The sequence below is a fragment of the Geotrypetes seraphini genome, chromosome 9 (assembly GCF_902459505.1).
Source record: "Geotrypetes seraphini chromosome 9, aGeoSer1.1, whole genome shotgun sequence".
In the NCBI taxonomy this organism is placed as follows: Eukaryota; Metazoa; Chordata; class Amphibia; order Gymnophiona; family Dermophiidae; genus Geotrypetes; species Geotrypetes seraphini.
In genome coordinates this window covers 189,652,470-189,674,574 of record NC_047092.1, presented here as the reverse complement: position 1 = coordinate 189,674,574, position 22,105 = coordinate 189,652,470, and the positions used below count along the sequence as shown (strand labels likewise).

General features: G+C 45.5%; 1 protein-coding gene across 1 annotated transcript in view; it reads left to right on the top strand.

Annotated features, from left to right (window-relative positions):
• CLCN2 (chloride voltage-gated channel 2) overlaps positions 1 to 22,105 on the top strand; it is a 115,179-nt gene that overhangs the window by 29,946 nt on the left and 63,128 nt on the right. Inside the window, exons 2-6 of the mRNA XM_033958753.1 lie at positions 11,515 to 11,668; positions 18,357 to 18,488; positions 19,763 to 19,891; positions 21,300 to 21,433; positions 21,562 to 21,639. Of these exons, the coding sequence (XP_033814644.1) occupies positions 11,515 to 11,668; positions 18,357 to 18,488; positions 19,763 to 19,891; positions 21,300 to 21,433; positions 21,562 to 21,639 (627 nt within the window). The remainder of the gene's footprint in view (positions 1 to 11,514; positions 11,669 to 18,356; positions 18,489 to 19,762; positions 19,892 to 21,299; positions 21,434 to 21,561; positions 21,640 to 22,105) is intronic.

Below are 22,105 nucleotides of genomic sequence, written 5' to 3'. Positions count from 1 at the left end.
AAATTGTAATCCACCTAGTTGATATGCGGAATAGACATTTTTAAAATAAATCAATAACAGCTCACAGCACTTCCAGTCTTAAAAAGACACTTCAAGCTTTCCTCCTTTCACTAATATATTTGAGAGAAAAGGTGGCTGTGTTAATCCACTCTTCGAGGTAATATGTGGAAATAAAACAAAAAGATAAAAGAAAACTGGAACCACATAATGTGGTTTATAATTAGCTTTCCAAGGTCATCTCTGAAGAGTGTTGTCATATTTGATCTTCCACTTGTGCTTTTGTCTCTTCGATTCCTTCCGTTTTAACTGCTTTTCTATTCTCTCTTCATCTTCTTGTGTTTTTCTGTACTTCATAAATTCCACCTCTTTTGCTTGTATTTTTTTTTCAGCCAGATGTGTGGAAAACCGTATCAGTTTTCTAATCTAATCTAGTGTTTCTGAGTCGCATTATACCTAAATAGGTTGAAGGCGATTTACAATATAAGAACATAAAAATAGACTTCCTGGGTCAGACCAGTAGCCCATTCTCACAGTGGCCAATCCAGGTCCCTAGTACCTGGCTACAGAATGGTTATGTTATATTATAGTTGTTTGAGGAGTGGAGAGTTATGAATGGACTAATAGGGAAGGGAGAATAGAGCTGGTATAACGATCTGCTGCCATTTTTATAGCTTCTTTCAACTTGGATCACTCTTTCCACTTCTCTTATGTCCTCCCATCCTATCAGCTTTTTCTTCAGGGAACTCCCCCATTTTAATATGTCTGAAATCCAGGACTTTGAGTTTTGTGGGTCTGTACTTCAACCACTGCCCAGGTGGACACCCACTTGGACATTAGACACACTTACCCCATGATCCAACACTGCCCCTTCCCTTATGGGTTCTGTCACTATTAGTTTGAACAGAGAACTTTGAAAGGCATCTACAATCTCTTGACTTCTGTTTCCGCAGATGGTACTTTCCAATCCACATCGGGCAGGTTGAAATCTCCCAGCAACAGCACCTCCCCTTTCTACTGCTAGGCGTTTGTGTTGAAACCTGTATAGACAGAAGTTCCCTCTTCTCTTTTCAGAGGTGGTGTGCTAGGTGATTTCAACCTATTAGATGTGGACTGGAGTATCCTATCTGTCGAATCGGAATGAAGTAGAGAGAATGTTAGTGCCTTTTCAAGGATCTCTGCTTAGGGAAATGGTCCACAAGGGAAGGAGGGACACTGGATCTGGTGCTTACAATGGAGACTGTCCCATCAGTATTCAGAATTTTCTTATGCCCTGACTGTCGCCAGCTAAATTTCATCTGGATATTCAATGCTTGCACATGTCTGAACACTGGCATTGAAAATATGGGTCTCACTGAATTTGTGCTGGCTGCTGAAACTTATGAGGGTCCTAGCTGATATTCAGTGAAGACCCCATAAGGGGATCAGTAATTCCTCCATCACCACCACAATTCTAAGTTCTCTTGTGAACACTCCAAAAACAGACCAGAAGCTCACTGAAACCAGGTTATTTTGTTTCTGCTAAAACTGAATCTGCAGCCAAAATCCACCACTCAGTTTTGGCTGACACCAAAGCCAAAGGTGAAACTGGCCTGGTCCAAACAGAAACTAGTCACCCCACCACCCCTGCCACTACACAGTCTCTCTTTCCCCCACTCTGCTGCCACAAATGCTGCACATAGCCTTCCTACACCTCCCCCCTCTCACCCCCACATTGCTACCACTGTTGCCACACAAAACCTCCATTCTTCCCTCCTGGACTCACCTGTCAGCCTCCCTCTCATAAGCCTACTGTAAACCCTTGTGGTCTAATGGCCTAATCAGAGCAGGAGCAACTGTGAATCACTCTTGCCCTGGTTAGGCCACTAGACCACCAGGGCACCTAAAATGATACCAAAATCTGAAAGAGTAGACACCCCTGATGGTGTGAATAACTTGAGGAAAGACCTAGTGAAGCTTGAAGAATGGTCTGAAAATTGGCAGCCAAGATTTAATGCTAAGAAATACAAGGTCATGCATTTAGGCTGCAAAAACCCACAGGAATAGTATAGTTTAAGGGCTAAAGAACTTATGTACATGACAGAAGAGCGGGACTTGGGTGTGATTATATGTGATGATCTTAAGGTGGCTAAACAGGTTGAAAAAATGACAGCGAAAGCTAGAAGGATGCTAGGTTGCATAGGGAGAGGTATGGCTGGTACGAAAAAGGAGGTATTGATGCCCCTGTATAAGACTTTGGTGAGACCTCATGTAGAATGTTGTGTACAATTCTGGAGGCCACACCTTCAAAAATATATAAAAAGAATGGAGGAAGGCTACTAAAATTGTGTGTGGCCTTCATCATAAGGTGTATGGGGACGGACTTAAAGATCTCAGTATGTATAATTTGGAGGAAAGGCAGGACAGAAGAGAGATGATAGAGATGTTTAAATACCTATCTGGTACAAATGCACAAGAGGTAAGTCTCTTTCATTTGAAAGGAAGCTCCGGAATGAGAGGGTATAGAATGAAGAACAGAGGTGATAGCCTCAGGAGAAATCTAAGGACTTTTTTTACAGAAAGGGTGGAAGATGCATTGAATGGTCTCCCAGTAGAGGTGGTGGAGACCAAGACTGTATCTGAATTCAAGAAAGTGTGGGACAGACATGTGGGATCTCTTAGGGAGAGGAGGAGATAGTGAATGCTGTGGATGGGCAGATTGGATGGGCCGTCATGTTTCTGTGTTTTTAAGATAGGCCTGAGAAGAGCCTAGGGGTGGTGGGAGGGCATTGATAGTTCTGGTCAGGAGTGGAGGCAGAGTGGATAACAGTTTTGTTTGGTAGGGGGAGCTTTTGTTTCAGCCAAAACCAAGACATGGCTGAATTTGGCTAGTTTTGATACCGAATGCAAAACCAAAATTTGGTTGTCCTTTAGAACAGATTCGTCACCTATGGTTAGACAGTTACGTGTGTACCAGCAGCTTGTGTGTTTCTGGATTCCCTCTTTTCACGGGCCTCCCTTGATTTGTCTTCATCTTCCCTCATTTCCTCAGTGTGAAATTGAGTGAAACCTAGCCAGCACCTGTGTGAACTACCATCTTTGTTGTAATGAACCCTGGCTGTGGGTTCAGACAGTCTCTCTTACTCCCTTTGACTCGTTCCTGGAAGGAAGACATGGGCTTCCCCTTAGAAGGCTCTTTTCTGGTCTCCCAGCAGAGACTCTAGAATGGTCCTCTTTGTGGACATAGAAGGTGCAGCTCTGAGCTCCTGATCATAGTATTATAGCAATGTTCTCTTCTGAAAATAAACTATGAAAGACACTGAATTGTTTAAAATGGAAATGGCAACTTTTAGCCTCTGGCATCACATGATTTTCCACAGTCAAGCACCATCCAATTTAAGCCCCAGATTGGTTTTCTGATCCTTGAAACTGACAGACACAGGTTTTGGGTCCCTCCCGCTCTGTTCTTCATATGGATGTTTGCTTCATAAGATGCAGTAGATAAGGAATGAAGTGAAGCGGGAGTGTTACCCAATTCAGTTTATCCACGTGCTGGCATTTTGCTGACTTACTCAAGCCCTGGGCCCACCCTCTGCAAATAAATCCCTTGTGTCTGTTATCAGTCCCTTATCCAGTCAAATATTAAGAAAACAATGAAAGTGGAAAGTAGAACTGAACAAAAATATCCAGTTTGTTCCTTGGCCTTTGCCTCTTTGCTGATAAGATGGTAGGGCTAGAGATGAAGGTGGTGTAAGCGAAGGGCTGATGATGTAAGAAGTGCATGGAAGTTCAGCAAAGTTTTCGGAGGAGCTGTTCTGATATTCAAATTGTTGCACTAAAACAATGCATATATGGAGATCCCCTTGTTTATTGTGGAGCTTACATGGCCCAGTTTTTGGCACATTGTCTACATCAAGTTCGTAGAAGACCTGTTGGTTTATTGGGCAGTTAGGTTGGACACTGAGATTGCCAGAGCACTAGTACGACAGACCATAGAGTTTTTCAGAGGGAGATTAAGACTATTTCATAAATTTGTGGGTATATGCTAATCTGATGACTGTATAATTTTCATAATTTTAATTATGTACTTCCTGGAGATGTCCAGTTTTCCTTATTGTAATCCGCCTACAGCTGTGAGGTTAAGGTGGAATAGAAGTCAATAAATGTCTTGAACATCAACTCTTTTAATAGTCTCACTGTCAACATGTCTCCCAGATCCACTACTTAGAACAGTGGAAGCCAAATTTTAATAACATTATGCAAATTACTGCAGCATAAAAATAAAAAAAGTGCGCCTAGAGAACCTGCCAACACCTCTGCTGTAACCTGTTGCTTTTTTCTTCTTTCCTAGTCTGTACCTGAGCTAATGTTTAATGTTGAACACTTACAAAAGCTAGAATTAGCTCCGGCACTGACAGCAAATGAGTAACTCTAAGAGACCCCAAAGCATCAGCAGCATCCCCATTGACCCAATAATACCACCTGGTCTCAGAGAAGCACCTGAAGAATGGCAGCATCTAATCCCTAGCAGCATGTCAGACTGTACCACTGGAAGTCTAGCTCCCAAATAAGTTTTGACATACTTTTGGGGTTAGACACAGCCATTTTCTAGGCTGATGGGTGCAATGCTCACTTGGTCCTGCCTCTTGCACCATCTCCTGAGCTGAAGATGGATCGAGGGGGTAAGAGGGGAATAGGACTGGCCCCACCTCCAGAGAGACATAGACATCTGCCTAAGGTAGAAGATTTGGCTTTCTCCCTCCCTCCACCGCTACTGCAGCCACTCCAGCTCTACAGGAAGTTTGTGCCAGAGGGGGCAGGACCCAGCAGACCATGAGCACATACCAGTGCTCAGAGGGTCCCTACCATGCATATCACTTTCAAACACTTTAGGGTAGTCTGGGTAAAGGGAAGGCAGCAAAGGAGGAGGATGGGGATCAGGCCTTGTAAGGGAAAGGAAAGAAGTGGAAGAGATACTGGACAGAAAGGTGCGGGGAAGAGCATCACTGACGCTGAAACCGTGGATTGAAGACAAAGTTTTATTTTATTTTTCTTTCCAGCTTATGATTTATCTTTAATCTTATCTATTGTTTTGCCTTTTGTCTTTGTTTTGTTCTATTTCTATCATTTAAATTTCTCCAGAATTCTACTCCCCCTTCTGCTTCTATTCCTTTCTCTCCTCTCTTCTACCTTCCAAAGTATTTAGATCAATGCTGTCTTGTTAAAATGTTTATTTTATTTTTATTTTTCCTCTAACTCTACTTTTCACTTCTCTATTACCCTCCAGGTACTTTAGTTAGATTGTGAGCCTTCGGGACAGTAAGGGAATTTTTCAAGTACCTTTCTTATTTCTAATCTTAATGTATATTTTCTGTAAACCGCTTAGAACCTAACGGATGTAGCGGTATATAAGAAATAAATTACATTACATTACATTACATATGATATGCTAGATGCACGGGGGGAGGTGGAAGAGGGGAGATGCAGGACATAGGGCAAGAGAAGGGGTCATGCTAGTAATGGAGGCAAAAGAGATGCTGGACAAAGAGAACAAGAGAAGGGGTCATGCTAGTAATGGGGGCAGAAGAGATGCTGGGCAGAAAGGAATGGGGAAGAGCATATGAGTTGCTAGATGCATGGGGGGTGGGGGGTTGGAAGAGGGGAGATGCAGGACATAGAGAGGGCAAGAGAAGGGGTCATGCTAGTAATGGGGGGCAGAAGAGATGCTGGACAGAGAGGACAAGAGAAGAGATCATGCTAGTAATGGGGGCAGAAGAGATGCTGGACAGAGAGGACAAGAGAAGGGGAGATACTGGACAAGTTAGAGGGAAGAGATGGGGAGAAATTGAACTTCTCAGGGGCTACTGTTAACATGGGTTGGTTTACCACTAACTGGTGCTATTTTAGCACAGATCCAATAATAACTGGGGATAACAGTAAAATAACTCCCCACCCTCTTAGTATGAAGAGTTTCAGTCTCTGGTAACCAGAGTTAAGATTGTGATGTCATAATGTCCCATTCCACCAATAAGAGCCAGCCTCATCAGTGATGTCACAATGGCTTGATTGTCCTATACTTGGCTCACTTTTATTAAATTTGTAGAGATATTTCTTTGTTTCTTTAAGGGGGAAGATTTCATTATGGGCTACTGTTAAGTTGTGTTATTTTATTGTTAACCCCAGTTATTAATAACTAGGTGTCATTGCATAAAATGGAACCTCTGCTAAAATAGCACATGGTAGCAGTAAATAACATATCTTAATGGTCACATATCTCACATTGATAACTTAATGGTTACATAGCTCACATTGATAACTTCCCCCTTTAGTGTGAAGAATTTCAGTCTCTTCTAACCAGAGTTGAGATTGAGATGTCATAATGCCTCATTCCTCCAATATCAGCCAACCTCAGCAGTGATATCACAGTGACTTAATTGTCCTATTCTTGGCTCACTTTTATTGCATATAGCAGTGATTTCAATTTCTAGACACATTTCTTTTGTCTTTAGGGGGGATAATGGCCTACCATTAAGATGTACTAGTATATAACCTAAAATAACTAACCCAAGTGGTTTAAATAACCACTAATTTTGAAAAAGTGCAAACGAAGTCTTTCAAGCACTACTCATTCCATAATAGGCCTCAGAATTGGAGCCTACGCACAGCTGCAAAGTCACAAACTAAAATAATCGGTGTAGTGTTTCTGCTCCTTGCTCCAGTCATTGGCCAGGAAAGTTGGTGATATTTATCTATTGATTTATTATTTTTTTTTTTTAAATCTTTTTTTAAGTATAGGCTCCAATTCTGAGGCCTATTATGGAATGAGTAGTGGTTGAAAGACTTCGTCTGCACTTTTTCAAAATTAGTGGTGTATTATATACCATGTGACTACCATTAAGATGTGTCATTTTGTCACTAACGTGCTATGTTAACACAGGTCCCACCATTTTATGCAATCAGACCTAGTTACTAATAATTGGGATTAACATTAAAATAATATATCTTAACAATATCCCATGTTGATAATACCCTCTCCCCCGTGTGGTTTCTGCTGGGATCTGTGTTACTGTTACTGAGGTGACAGCACTGCTGATATATTTTGTTTCTGGATGGTGAGTATTGCACACGGGTTTCCCCCCAGATTGTGGTGGAAAGGTGGCAGAGTTTGATCCCAGTGTCCTTCATCCCTCGTGCATTAACAGTTTGTTCACGTCCTGAGTCATCTAAGGCTGACCTGTTTTTCTGCCAGATACTCTCAGGCATTTTTCTGTTTTTAACCCCTTCATGTTCCCTGCTGTTATCGCTTTCACTCAGAATTTGAGGCTTATTTTTGGAGCAATGATCCTTAGCAGGAATATCCAATGTTTCATCTTGAGGAATTCTCTCTCTTCATCCTCATCACCATCCAGTCTTATTCCACACTCCTCCTCATCCCATCTCTGCTCTTCCTTCCCTTCTCATATTCAGGAATCTCTATTAACCTGACAATTTTAATATAGAGGAAGGGGCGATTAAAGCTATTTGAATGACTAAAAATGCAGTTTACTTCAGTTATGGGGAGTTTGAAAATGATTTATCTTCAATGCTAATTAAATTACCTATGTTGTCCTATATCTGAATTAAAGAAAGCGTGGAACAGGCACATGGGATCGCATAGAGAGAGGAGGGGTTAGTGGATGCTGCAGTTGGACAGACTGGATGGGCCGTTTGGCCTTTATCTGCCGTCATGTTTCTATAACCATAAAGCTCTATGACCTCACAATGCAAGTGTTAAGAGCTTTAGCCTATAAGGAGAGGAGGAGATAGTGGCTGCTGTGGATTGTCAGACTGGATGGGCCGTTTGGCCTTTATCTGCCGTCATGTTTCTATAACCATAAAGCTCTATGACCTCACAATGCAAGTGTTAAGAGCTTTAGCCTATAAGGAGAGGAGGAGATAGTGGCTGCTGTGGATTGTCAGACTGGATGGGCCGTTTGGCCTTTATCTGCCGTCATGTTTCTATAACCATAAAGCTCTATGACCTCACAATGCAAGTGTTAAGAGCTTTAGCCTATAAGGAGAGGAGGAGATAGTGGCTGCTGTGGATTGTCAGACTGGATGGGCCGTTTGGCCTTTATCTGCCGTCATGTTTCTATAATCAGAAAGTTCTATGACCTCACAATGCAAGTGTTAAGAGCTTTAGCCTATAAGGAGAGGAGGAGATAGTGGCTGCTGTGGATTGTCAGACTGGATGGGCCGTTTGGCCTTTATCTGCCGTCATGTTTCTATAACCATAAAGCTCTATGACCTCACAATGCAAGTGTTAAGAGCTTTAGCCTATAAGGAGAGGAGGAGATAGTGGCTGCTGTGGATTGTCAGACTGGATGGGCCGTTTGGCCTTTATCTGCCGTCATGTTTCTATAATCAGAAAGTTCTATGACCTCACAATGCAAGTGTTAAGAGCTTTAGCCTATAAGGAGAGGAGGAGATAGTGGCTGCTGTGGATTGTCAGACTGGATGGGCCGTTTGGCCTTTATCTGCCGCCATGTTTCTATAATCAGAAAGTTCTATGACCTCACAATGCAAGTGTTAAGAGCCTTAGCCTACAGCAGGGGTGTCCAACTCAATCACATAAGGGGCTGAAATCTGAAAAAAAGGCTAAGCCGTGGGCTGAACTTTTAATTAAGATAATTAAGGGTCCTTTAATTAAGGTACACTAACCGATTTAGTGTGTGCTAAATGCGCACCTTAATAAAAGGACCCCTAAGTGACTAAGGCTTAGTCTTAGTAGAAGTATAGGGTTACAACGTCTCCAACCCCACACCGGCTATGTGGTGTAAACAAAATAAATATTGTAATCAGAAAATAAAATTATTTTTTCTACCTTTTATTGGTCCCAGGCTCTGGTTGTCTTCTGATAACTCGCTTGCCAGGGTCTTCTGCCCATTTGTCATTTTCTTCTTTCTCCATGCTAACTATCCATCTTCCATCTCTGTTCTCCCTTTCCGTTTCCCTTCCCTCCCCCGGAGGTCTGGCATCTTTCCTTTTTTTCATGTCCATATCCGCAGCTGCAGCAATGGACCCCACTATCTGTCCTTTTCGCAACTACCCTTTCATCCAGCATCTCTCCCTCCTTCCCCATCACCCCAGGGTCCACCATTTCAACATTTTTCTTCCCAACTACCCTCCTATCCAGTATCTCTATCCCCCCTCCACACCATCCCTTGTGTTCAACTTCTTTCTCTTTCTGTTCCTTCCCTTTCACCCTCTCCTCTGTTTTATTTCTTTCCCACTCCACCCCACCCTCCACTCAATCCGGCATATGCACATCTGGACCCCTTCTTCTCTCCCACCGGGTACTCTCCCGCAGGGTACTTCTACACCAGGGCCTGCCCCTGTCCCGAAGGCCTATATGTTTTCCCCCTTTCTTCTTCCCGGTCTCACCTTCATATTTGACCCGCCGTTCCTACCCTCCCTCCATCCTGGCTTCCTGGTCTCCTCTGTCCCGCCAGCATGAACCACTGCTGCTCTTCACTCGTGTCTGCCTTCACCTGGCCTCCTCTTCAAAGCAGCCTGCTGAGGATCACTGGCCAGCTGTAGCGAACCTTGCTGGCCACTGGCCACCTCGGTAGCACGTTCCCTCTGACGCGATCCTGCCCCTCCTCTGATGTACGGGATCACATGGACCGAGGTGGACAGTGGCCTGCGAGGTTCGCTACAGCCGGCCGGCGATCCTCAGCAGGCTGCTTTGAAGAGGAGACCAGGTGAAGGCAGACGCGAGTGAAGAGCAGCAGCAGTTCGTGCCTGTGGGCCAGATTTACTATAAAATTTAAAATGTCTGGCGGACTAATGAATAACACACCGCAGGCCAGAGTTTGACATGTCTGGCCTATAGGGAGAGGAGTAGATAACGGATGCTGTGGAGGAGCAGATTGGATAGGCCATTTGGCCTTTATCTGCTGTCGTGTTTCTGTTTCTATAACCATAATGCTCTATGATTTCACAATGGAGATGTAAAGAGCCATGGGGGGGTATAATAAAAAAAATGTCTAATCCATTTTGGGTCTAGGGCGCTAGTCACGCAAAGTCAGCAGTGTCTAAAGTCCATTCTCAAAAAATACATCCAAAATATTTTTTTTCGAGAATCATCCAATTATACATCCAGCCATTAGATCGTCCAGACCGCTAAGTCATCTGTCTTTATACTGCATTCTTGTCCAAAAAATTGTCAAAGTCCAAAATGCCTATAACAAGACCTTTTGGACATGGGAGGGGTCAGCAAAGTGATGGACTGGCCAACCCAACAGGGCACTGCTATGAACGTCACAAAAAGAGCGCCACAACTCCCTTGCAGGTCATGGTGAGACTCCCAAAACCTACTAGACCCACCTGTCTCCAGCCCCAATAGCCCTTATGGCTGCAGGTGCCACCTATATGGCAGTTTGGAGGGGGGGGGTGTGTTTATGGACTCACTTTTTTCCACCATGAATGCAGTGGTTAGAGTGTCTTATGGGCCTGGGTCCTCCTCTCTATGGTTCACTAGCCCAACCCCTTGACTACTTAAGTTACCTCTGTGCAGCTCCACTAGGCTTTCCTATGCCAGGTGCTGATGTTCTGGAGGCAGGTATGTACGTTTTTATTCTGATTTTTATGGCAGTTGGGGGGGCAGTGATCACTGGGGGAGTGTGTGTGGGTCTATACTTTGTGTCTACAGTGTTTATCTGGTCACTTTTGATACCTTCTGGGCACTTATACCTGTTTTTAGATCGTCTAAGTCCAAACGTATAAGTTCCGTTTAAGCAGTCTCATCAAACTTTCAGTTATCATTGCAGGATGACTAGGTTTGGTCAGCCTACATCCTGCCCACCTCTTGCCCTAACCACTTCTCGAAAAACGCCACTTTTTGCTCTAGATACGTCTAAAAACCCATTTCGATTATCAGCACTTATCTCCAGGCTATTCCTCACAGGTAAACGGTGCAGGGAGGCCAAGGGGGGAAGCCAAATGACAGGGGGTAGAAACGCAGGCCAAGGGGGAGAATCAGATGCCAGGGGGGAGAATCAGACGCCAGGGGGGGGGAACCAGACACTGGGGGGTGGGAACCGGACGCAAGGGGGGAAGCCGACAGCAGCACTTCCCACTGACCCTCCCCCCTCGCCCTCTAAAGTAGGTGCGGCAGCAGCAGGCCAGCAAGAGCAGTGCTGCCGCTCCTGCTTTAGGGGGCGAGGGGGGAGGGTCAGCCAAATCAGGAACCGATTTTTTTTTGTTTCGAATCGATTCACCCGAAGTGAATCGGTGAACCGATTCGAATCGTGAATTGGGCAGCACTAATACAGAGGGATGAGCTTAAGGCCCTAATTGGCTCAGATGCCTAAGGCCCCTCCTCTCCCCATGCAAACTTGGTAGCGCATTGATATTTCCTCCACAATCCGCCAGAGAATCAGCCAACAGCAATCCAGTTGGTATTACTGATTGACTTTAGTGCATCTAGCCCTTAGAGACTCACTACGTGTTCTGAGTCATCTGTATCTTCATGTTTCATGTCTTCCTTCCTGACAGATGTATGGTAGATATACTCAGGAGCTCGGGGTTTTTGCCAAGGAAGAAGCTGCTCGAATCCGACAAACAGATGAGCGAAGGCCATTTGGGAAGGAGTTTGCCAGAGCCCCAGAATTCATTGAGTATGACGGGGGGCGATGCACCAAGTGCAAAGGTAAAAAAACAAGACACTCTCTTCATAGGGGACGAAACTGTTAAATGGCCACCAGTGACATTTTTAATGAACTGCAATGGTTTCATAGAGCCAGAGGTGATGTGAATGGTGGGGAGGGTGTGTATTCTCAGAACAGGAGGTCCGAGAATGGAGGGGAGGGTAGCATAGAATGTTGTTACTATTTGGGTTTTTGCTAGGTACTAGTCACCTGGAATGGGGGCTACTGGGCTAGATGAACCATTGGTCTGACTCAGTAAGGCACCAGGGAGGGGAAGGCCCATTTTGAAGCAGCAGGCCAGCTGGGTGGAGGGAATCCATGTTCCTCCGGTCAGACATCTACATGGAGGTAAGGGGGGGGGGGTGTCAGAGGCAGAGGGGGCATCGGAGGCAGGGGGAGAGAGTAGGCATCTCTCCCACCACAGGGGGGGGGGTTGTTTGCGGCGGGAGAGAATCAGCATCTCTCCCACTGCAAGGGGGGGTTACCACTGCTGCAGTGGGGGGTGTTTGTAGCAGTGGGAGAGAGTGGGCACTCTCCTGCTGCGGGGGGGGGGGGGGGGGGTTGTTGTGTTGCAGCTGGAGTGATGCCGATTATCTCCTGCCGCAAACAACACCCTGCCTGCAGTGGGAGAGATGCTGATTCTCTCCCGCTGTGGGGTGTGTGTGTGTGTGTGTTGTGATATAGCAGGAGAGAATGGGCATCTCTCCCGCTGTATCACAACATGGCTTTCTAGCAGTCTCTGACACTGCCATGTCTGTACCAGCACCCCTGGACTAGTCGCTTAATTTTGTCCCTAAAAGCCAATGCCACTTTTAGAAAATGGCTCGGTATTTTTTAAGAATCCACCAGAGGGCTCATTTTAATGTTGAAGAGCCCATTTGCATGTCATTATCGGAGACTGCTAGAAACCTCACTAAAGACAGAGATAATCCGTTTTGATAATCCGCCGCTAAAATGCATGCAGGCTAAACCATCAGAAAACAGTTTAGCAACGGCGATAACGTTTTGAGAATCTGGGCCTCAGTGGGCTATCATCGGATTATCTGAGCACCTATCTTCTGGTTCTAGCGTGAGGTTATAAGAGTGCTGGTCTATTCAGTGCCGATTCCCTCACATTAAGTCAGAGAGGACCTCACAAAAAAAACCTTGTCTTTGGCCTCCGATCCGACTCAGCTTTGAACACCATGAGCTGAATGTCACCTGATCTGTTTTCATGTGAATATGAGTGATTCAGGTCCAGGAGCAGCACCTCTACTTATTGCTCATGATAGGACCCTTTCTCTTCTTTGGGGCTTCTGGGCTTCAGTTGTAGCTCACTCCTTTGCTCAATCCTGCATTCTGTAGGCACAGCTTCATATCTCGCTTCTGGCTTTCTGCCCTTGGCAAGCACTTAACCTCCTAAAGCCCTTTTACCTTGGTCTTGTCACTTGACCAGCTTCCTCCTAGTGCCATCTTGGCTACCCTAGAAGGTTCTTTTTCTTGGCCTTGCCTTTCTTTTCCTCACCTGCACCTCATTCCCAAGGACAGGTACAGAGACCATTCAAGCTTCCTGCCACTCCTGATCCCAAACTCCTTCAATCTTCAAGACACACACACTGGTTTTTCACCAGTCTATGCTGGAGCACTGCCTTGAAACAGCTACTCTGCTCCAGAGTTAAGTTTCCAACTGTTCCAGTTGCATCTTCTGTATGCCTCGCAATCCATCTTGCCTGCTGTGCATTGTGACCAGGCGCGGCCAAGCTGGGCTCAGCAAGTGGCCTACACCAACCTTGGCTGAGCACCAGTGCCCTAACAAATGAAACTATAGATAACCTCTCACACAATGATAGAAATCGAAAAATGGACCACCAACTTCAAACTTAAACTAAACACAGAGAAAACAAAAGTCTTTTTGGCAAGCCCTAACGACAAAATAACGAAAACATCGTTAAAAATAAATGGCCATGAATATCCAATCGCCAAAACCATAAAAATACTGGGCATCACTCTAGATACTCACTTAACCATGGCTGACCACACAAACCTACTGGTGAACAAATGCTTTTACATGCTGTGGAAGCTAAGGACTATTAGAAAATACTTTGACACAACATCCTTCAGATTACTGGCGCAGTTGCTGATCCTGTCTACACTGGATTACTGCAACATCGCCTACCTGGGTATCCCAAAAAAAATACCAGTACAAAAATTAAGATTGGTGCAAAACACTGCAGTTCGCTTGATCTTCGGACTGAGAAAAAAAGACCACATTAGCCCCTATTACAAAAAGTTACACTGGCTACCTGTGGAGGCGCGAATACTGTTCAAATTTGCTTGTATCTGCTTCAAACAAGTCTGGGGCCTAGCACCTTCCTACCTGCAAACACACTTCACTCTACACAACCCCACACGTACAACCAGAAACAAAAACATCTTTGCATACCCAAAGATCACAGGCTGCAAATACAAATCCTTCCTAGACAGAACCTTCATGTTCCAAGCAAACAGAAAGCAATCCTGGCTGGGAAACCACATAAATAAAGCCAGACAGACCTACAACACATTCCGAAAATCAATTAAAACCATTCTATTTGACAAATTCCTTGCTTAATCAGATGACCTCTCTCAGGTATTTTTTCCCCCCTTATAACCCCATTGTATTATGTAACATCCTTCTTCTCTCATGTATTCTTTCCCCATGCTTCTCCAATTTATTATGTAACATCCTTCTTCTTGCATTTTGTAATTCGCTGATTGTCCAGCCTTCTTTCTATGTGAACCGCCTAGAAGTTGGTTTGACTATGGCAGTATAGAAAAATAAAGTTGTTATTATTATTATTATTTCCCAGCTAATTTTACTGCCATCCTTTGAGTACTTGGAGAGACCCCACAGAAAAGAGACTTGGGAGTACTGGTCAACAAGTCAATGATGCCATCCACGCAATGCGCAGCGGCAGCGAAAAAGGCAAACAAAATATTAGGAATGATTAAGAAGGGGATCACAAACGGATCAGAGAGGGTTATCATGCCTCTGTACTGGGCCATGGTATGCCCTCACCTAGAGTACTGCGTCCAGCACTGGTCACCGTACATGAAGAAGGATACAGTACTACTCGAAAGGGTCCAGAGAAGAGCAACTAAAATGGTTAAGGGGCTGGAGGAGCTGCCGTACAGCGAGAGATTAGAGAAACTTGGCCTCTTCTTCCTTGAAAAGAGGAGACTAAGAGGAGACAAGATCGAAACATTCAAGATACTGAAGGGAATAAACTTAGTAACATAGAAACATAGAAGATGACGGCAGAAAAGGTATACAGCCCATCAAGTCTGCCCACTCTGCTTACCCACCCCCTGTCTATGCCCTAATGACCCAATTTCCTTATCTTGACCCTTGTAGGGATACCCATGTGGTAGTAGATAAAGACAGGTTGTTCACCCTCTCCAAGGTAGAGAGAACGTGACATAAACACGCTTGAGAAATGGGCCACGACATGGCAAATGAGGTTCAACATGGATAACTGTAAGGTGATGCATGTCGGTAACAAAAAATCTTATACATGAATACAGGATGTCTGGGGCGTTACTTGGAGAGACCCACCCAGGAAAGAGACTTGGGAGTGCTGGTCAACAGGTCAATGAAGCCAGCCGTGCAATGTGTGGCGCCTGCGAAAAGGGCAAATAAGATACTGGGAATGATTAAGAAGGGGATCACGAACAGATCGGAGAAGGTTATCATGCCGCTGTACCAGGCCATGGTACGCCCTCACCTGGAATATTGTGTCCAGCACTGATCACCGTACATGTAGAAGGACACGGTACTACTCGAAAAGGTCCAGAGAAGAGTGACTAAAATGGTTAAGGGGCTGGAGGAGTTGCCGTACAGCGAGATATTAGAGAAAATGGGCCTCTTCTCCCTTGAAAAGAGGAGACTGAGAGAGGACATGATCAAAACATTCAAGATATTGAAGGGTATAGACTTAGTAGATAAAGATAGGTTGTTCACCCTCTCCAAGTTAGGGAGAATGAGAGGGCACTCTCTGAAGTTAAAAGGGGATAGATTCCGTACAAACGTAAGGAAGTTCTTCTTCACCCAGAGAGTGGTGGAAAACTGGAGCGCTCTTCCGGAGGCTGTTATAGGGGGAAACGCCCTCCAGGGATTCAAGACAAAGTTAGACAAGTTCCTGCTGAACCAGAACATACGCAGGTAGGGCTGGTCTCAGATAGGGCACTGGCCTTTGACCTAAGGGCCACCATGGGAGCGGACTTCTGGGCACGATGGACCACTGGTCTGACCCAGCAGCAGCAATTCTTATGTTCTTATTCCTCCACACTTTGGATCCGATTCTTTATAGGATGTCTGGTCTCAGAAGCCACCTATGAGGAGCGACCAAGATGATAAAGGGGATGGAACTCCTCTTGTATGAGAAAAGACTAAAACAGTTAGGGCTCTTCAGCTTGGAAAAGAGACGGCTGAGGGGACATATGATTGAAGTCTACAAAATCCTGAGTGGAGTAGTACGGGTACAAGTGGACCGATTTTTCACTCTGTCAAAAATTACAAAGACTAGGGAACACTTGATGAAGTTACAGGGAAATACTTTTAAAACCCATAGAAGGAAATTTTTTTTCACTCGGAGAATAGTTGAGCTCTGGAACGCATTGCCAGAAGTTATAGTAAGAGCGGATAGCATAGCTGGTTTTAAGAAAGTTTTGGACAAGTTCCTGAAGGAAAAGTCCATAGTCTGTTATTGAGAAAGATATGGGGAAGCCACTGCTTGCCCTGGATCGGTAGCATAGATTACTACTCCTTGGGTTTTGGTCAGGTACTAGTGACCTGAATTGACCACCGCGAGAATGGGCTACTGGGGCTTGATGGACCTTTGGTCTGATGCAGTAAGGCTCTTCTTATGTTCGTATGTACACAGGCGTCCTATATAGAATTGCGTCTAGTCTCACAAACAGACGCCTAAGCCCGCCTACTACCATAATTCTCTAACCGGCGTCCATGTCACAGGTGCTGGATAGAGAATCGGGTTGCCACTGAGCAGATCGCGGAAAGGTAATCTCCCTGCCGTGATCAGTTTAGCAAGAAACGACAATCTCACTCCTACATTCAATGCAGCTATGTTTTATCAATAGATTTTCTTCTCATATGCTCAGATATGAAGCTATGTAGGGATTGTTCCCCATCACGGAGCTTACCATCCTGTCATTGCTTATGGTAACATTTGTTTTTTGTTATTTTTTTCTTTGTTTTTACTCTTTCAGCTTTGTTATTGCTTTTAAACTTATGCAACTATAAAGTAGCCGTGCTCAATGGAATAAACAAGCCATGTATCTCAAAGGTAATCCCCCAAAGTTCCCCCACCCCTGTAAAGACTACCGTCAAGAGCGATGCTCAGTCCCTCCTGCTGCAACCCCCCTCCCCCCCCAAGACATCCCTCAGCACTGACCCCAGGGACAAGAAAAGAACTCACTGGGTCGGGACAGAAAAATGAGTTCCCGTGAGGACAGGGAAAAATTTGTTCCCATGTCGTTCTCTAGTCCTAGCTTGACTATGCATTAATCTTTCCTTGAAACCCCTTGGAAAGAGGCTATTGGTATAGATGACCCCTTGTTCTGACCCACTACAGCAACTCTTATGTTCTTAGCCATCTCTGTCCTCACTTCCCACTGTCCCTTCTACACACACAGAAAACCCTTAACTACCCCAAATTGTACTCTTCATTATAGAATTCATAACACATCAGGATAAGTCACTTTTTTGTCAAATGAATCAACAATTCCCTAATAAGGAAGGAAGAAGCTTTCTGAGCAAAAGGTTATAACCACAGACATGGGATTTCCTGGGGATCAGTGCTGCTGGATCTCTGATGCAGGTTGGTGGTGGTCCTTACCATGTCTCCAGTGCAGTTTGGGGGGAGGGGCAGATGAAACACTGTCATGTCTCCAGTTGGTGTGCTGGAGGTCAATGTCATGTTTCTAGTGTGCATTGGTGTGGGGGTGGTCACTGTTGTGTCTTCACTGTGGATTGGGGTGGGATGCTATCATGTATCTAGTGTGGGTTGGTGGGAGGTCAGTATTGAGTCTCTGATACGGGTTGGTTGGGGGGCAGCATTATGTCTCTGATGCAAATTAGTTAGGGGAGTCAGCATTGTGTCTCTGATGTGGGTTGGTTGGGGGAGTCAACGTTGTGTCTCTGCAGGTTAATTGGGGGGGTCAATGTTGTGTTTCTGATGTGGGTTAGTTGGGGGATCAGTGTTGTGTTTCCGATGTGGGTTGGGAGGAGGGTCAGCGTTGTGTCTCTGATGTGGGTTGGTTGGGGGGGGGTCAGTGTTGTGTCTCTGATGTGTGTTAGTTGGGGGATCAGTGTTGCGTTTCCAATGTGGGTTGGGAGGGGGGGCAGCGTTGTGTCTCTGATGTGGGTTGGTTGGGGGAGTCAACGTTGTGTTTCTGATGTGGGTTAGTTGGGGGATCAGTGTTGTGTTTCCGATGTGGGTTGGGAGGGGGGGGGTCAGCACTGTGTCTCTGATGTGTGTTAGTTGGGAGGTCAGCATTGTGTCTCTGATGCAGTTAGTAAGGGGTCAGTACTGTCTCTGATTTGGGGTGGTGGGCGGGTTTCAGTGCTTTGTCCTCCATGTGGGTTGGTAAAGAGGTCAGTACAGTGTCTCTGATGTTCTTTTGCCACAGTTAACACTATGTCCTCTCCCTCAGTTTGCACTGTTCAGTGCCAGAAGTTTTTGGTCTCACGAGTGGGTGAAGACTGGATATTCCTGATTCTGCTTGGCCTCCTGATGGCCCTGGTGAGCTGGGCCATGGATTACATGATTGCCACCTGTTTACAGGGTAAGGAATGGCAGTGAATCCCCTCATAAAGGTGGTGAATTAATCCCAATCAAAAACAAACAGTGTGTACAACAACACATTTCTGCTCTCTTTTGGAGCATTTAATTTTAACTTGACTTTATAGAGCCTCCTTGGGTCTAACAGTGAAGTGCAGGAGATTAGTTCCGTCTCTGTCCCAGCCAGCAGGGATTGCTCAAGGGAGGAGAAAGCTGCAAAGGAACAGAGAGAGAGAGAAAAATGTATCCCAGCCAGCAGGAGATGCTGCAGGGAAAATAGGGTTAAAAAGGAAGAAAGAGAGGGAGAGGAGATAACAGTGGGCAATGGAGATAAAAAGAGAGAGCTGCTGAGTGGAATGTGGCAGGAGGGCATGGGGGAGAGTTGTGTGAGTTGCATTTGCTGTTCATCACCGGGTCTGCTTTCAAGTAGCTGGATGGGTGTTACCATAGAGCACAGGTGTCAAAGTCGGTCCTCGAGGGCCGGAATCCAGTCGGGTTTTCAGGATTTCCCCAATGAATATGCATGAGATCTATGTGCATGCACAGCTTTCAATGCATATTCATTGGGGAAATCCTGAAAACCCGACTGGATTACGGCCCTCGAGGAGGGACTTTGACACCCCTGCCATAAAGGCTTGGAAGGGGTGGGTGGGTTAGAAATATGGGATTATCTGGGGGGAGGGAGTGTGTGTAGCAGTGCATGTGATATGTATAATTTGTGCACGTGGCAGGCATGGTTTGGTGCGTGTGAGAGTGAGTGACCTTGGATTGGCCACTGGACCTTTGGTCTGACCCAGTACTGCAGTGCTTTTATTCTTCTGAGTGCATGAGTGTGTCTTCATTCATACATATAATCCTTTGGGCCAAACATTCAACCAGCTGCTGAATTTATCTGTGGATTTTCAGCCCGTGGTGTGCTCGGCTGCGAATGCTGAAAATACCTCATGACTTTTCATGATAACTTGCTTGCGTAAAGTTCTGCCCACCTTTTCTGTGATCACTGTTGACTGCACCATCGATGTGGTGAATTGCTACAAATGATCACACTCAAACTTCTCAGCCTACTTAAATCCTGGTTTAGTAACTAGTACAGGCCAAGTTCATTCAGATAAATGTCAGACCCGCGGCTGACCGTGTAACGCTTTTGAATGTCAGTCCTTGTGCTGTGCAGCCATTGAGCAAGGCACATCATGTACATTCATGGAGAGAGGGGAGTCATTTGACAATGCGATAATTGCATGATGATAAAAGATTCTGTGCCTTGTCTTGTCTCCGCAGCTCAGAAGTGGATGTATGGTGGTCTGGGCATGAATGTCTTCCTCCAGTATCTGGCCTGGGTCACTTACCCCGTGGTGCTGATCACATTTTCTGCAGGATTCACACAGATTCTCTCCCCTCAGGCTGTAGGTAAGTGGCACCATGGGACCCAGACCTACTCTTTCATCTCCTGTGTTTCAAAGTGCTGTACCAAGGGGGGATGGGGGGTGGACCATCCAGGGTGCTATCTTGATGGGGGTGCCGGCACCTCTCCACCCCTCACACCACACAACTTTTCTGGCCTGCTGCTTGCGCTGGCATGGCTCCCCTCTGAAATCACTTCCGGGCCACAAGGCCAGGAAGTGATGTCAGAGAGAAAGTCAATGCCGGCGTGAACAGCAGGCCAGAGAAGCTGTTCATGCTGGTGAAGATTCAGAGGTACAGGAGGAAGGGAGGGCACAAGTGTGGCATGGGGTAGAGAAGGATTGGGGAGGGGCTTCATAACCCCAAGCACCTCCTACCCTCGCTATGCCACTGCTCCTACCAGATTCTTGCTGCATGTGTGGTGCCGCCATATATGTCAAATTTGGACTTGAGAACAATAATTGTTTGAGAAGGGAAGAAGTCATTTTAATATGACAAGTAGTTGCTTTTGTGTCTTTATAAACAGTAGCCGATGTATCAGAAGTCATGCCATCTTACTCCATCTCTGGAGCAGGTGCCTAGATTGTTCACGTATCCATCTTGATTAGGGTACGATATAGTCTGTACATACTCGCTTAGGGTTCACCTAAGCTCTGCCCCTGTTGTACACACCTGCTGACAAAGTAAAGGCTCGTACCTTGGTATTTTGTAAGGGGCTGTTACACGTGGAAGTGGCTCCATACAAGCAGAAAGGACTTATAAAATAAATCTGAGCTATTTTCCTTTGCATTCAGCTTTATATAACATGGTTTTACCTGGTATGGATGTTCTCTTTGGACAGCAGGATACATCAGCCATACACTGGTTGAGAAATTCTAGAACAATATAGAAGGAAATTGATATCTTTATTTCTTTGGTGTTGTACTATATGGAAGGTGGGGCTTCTTGGGATTTTGGTTTAATTGTTATCATTTTGGTCAGATTTTATGTATTTGGTATTTGTGTTCTGTGTGTGTGACTGAGGTATTCTGTTAGGACACATGTATCAAACTCAAGGCCCGTGGTTCTGGAGTCCCCTAGTGGGTCAGCATGTCCACCCCCTTCTATCCGTGCCGGTCTGACGTCTTCTTCTCCTGGTCTTCCAGACCAGACATCCACTTTTCCTGGTCTTTGAACTTTTTAAAAGAGCGAAAAATGAATTCAAATCTCAGTCATATCCCAATCTCTTTTCCAAGCTGAAGAGCCCTAACCTCTTTTAGAGGAGTTCCATCCCCATTATCATTGGTTGAACTTTTTCTATTTTCACTATATCTTTTTTGAGATACAGCAACCAGAACTGAACGCAATACTTAAGGTGAGGTCGCACCATGGAAATAAGCCACCCTGTCTCACCTGTGTGCCTCTCTCTTTGCAGGCTCTGGAATCCCTGAGATGAAGACCATTTTACGAGGTGTTGTCCTGAAGGAATACCTCACTCTGAAGACTTTCGTAGCAAAGGTCATTGGCTTGACTTGTGCCCTGGGCAGTGGAATGCCCCTTGGAAAAGAGGTATGGATCATGCTAAGGGCAATGGGTCACACATGTGAGACAGCCCTTCCATCCCACACCCTGCAGTCCTAGACATATATATACACAGCTCTGGTATCTTATATATGTTGACGCCTGTCTCTTTTCAGGGCCCCTTCGTACACATCGCCAGTCTCTGTGCCTCGCTGCTCTGTAAGCTGCTCTCGCTCTTTGGGGGCATTTATGAGGTAGGAAGAAACTGTTGGTACATGTAATTGTGGTTAATAAAAGAGGGAGTGGTGTGGGGAGGTGGATCCGGGAGGGAAGGAGGACAGAATAGATCATGGAAACCCCCCTCCCCTCCCCTCCACCTCATAAGCAGGGCCCACCTTGGAGGCTGGCCATAAACCAAAACCCTTCCTATCTAGGTGGTAGGAAATGAACACAGTGCCCCCCACCTAGAGAAACAGGACATAGTCACAATACTCCCTCCCCCAAACACAATTCCCTCCCAATCTGATAGAATACACTCACAGTTACCCCCCCCCCCCCCACACACACACACCAAAGAGATACAACATGACCACAGTGCCCCCCACCTAGAGAAACAGGACATACGGTAGTCACAATACTCCCTCTGAAGACAGGACATACTCCCCCAAACACAATTCCCTCCCAATCCTAGAGAATACCCCAGAGGACAGAAGCCAACAG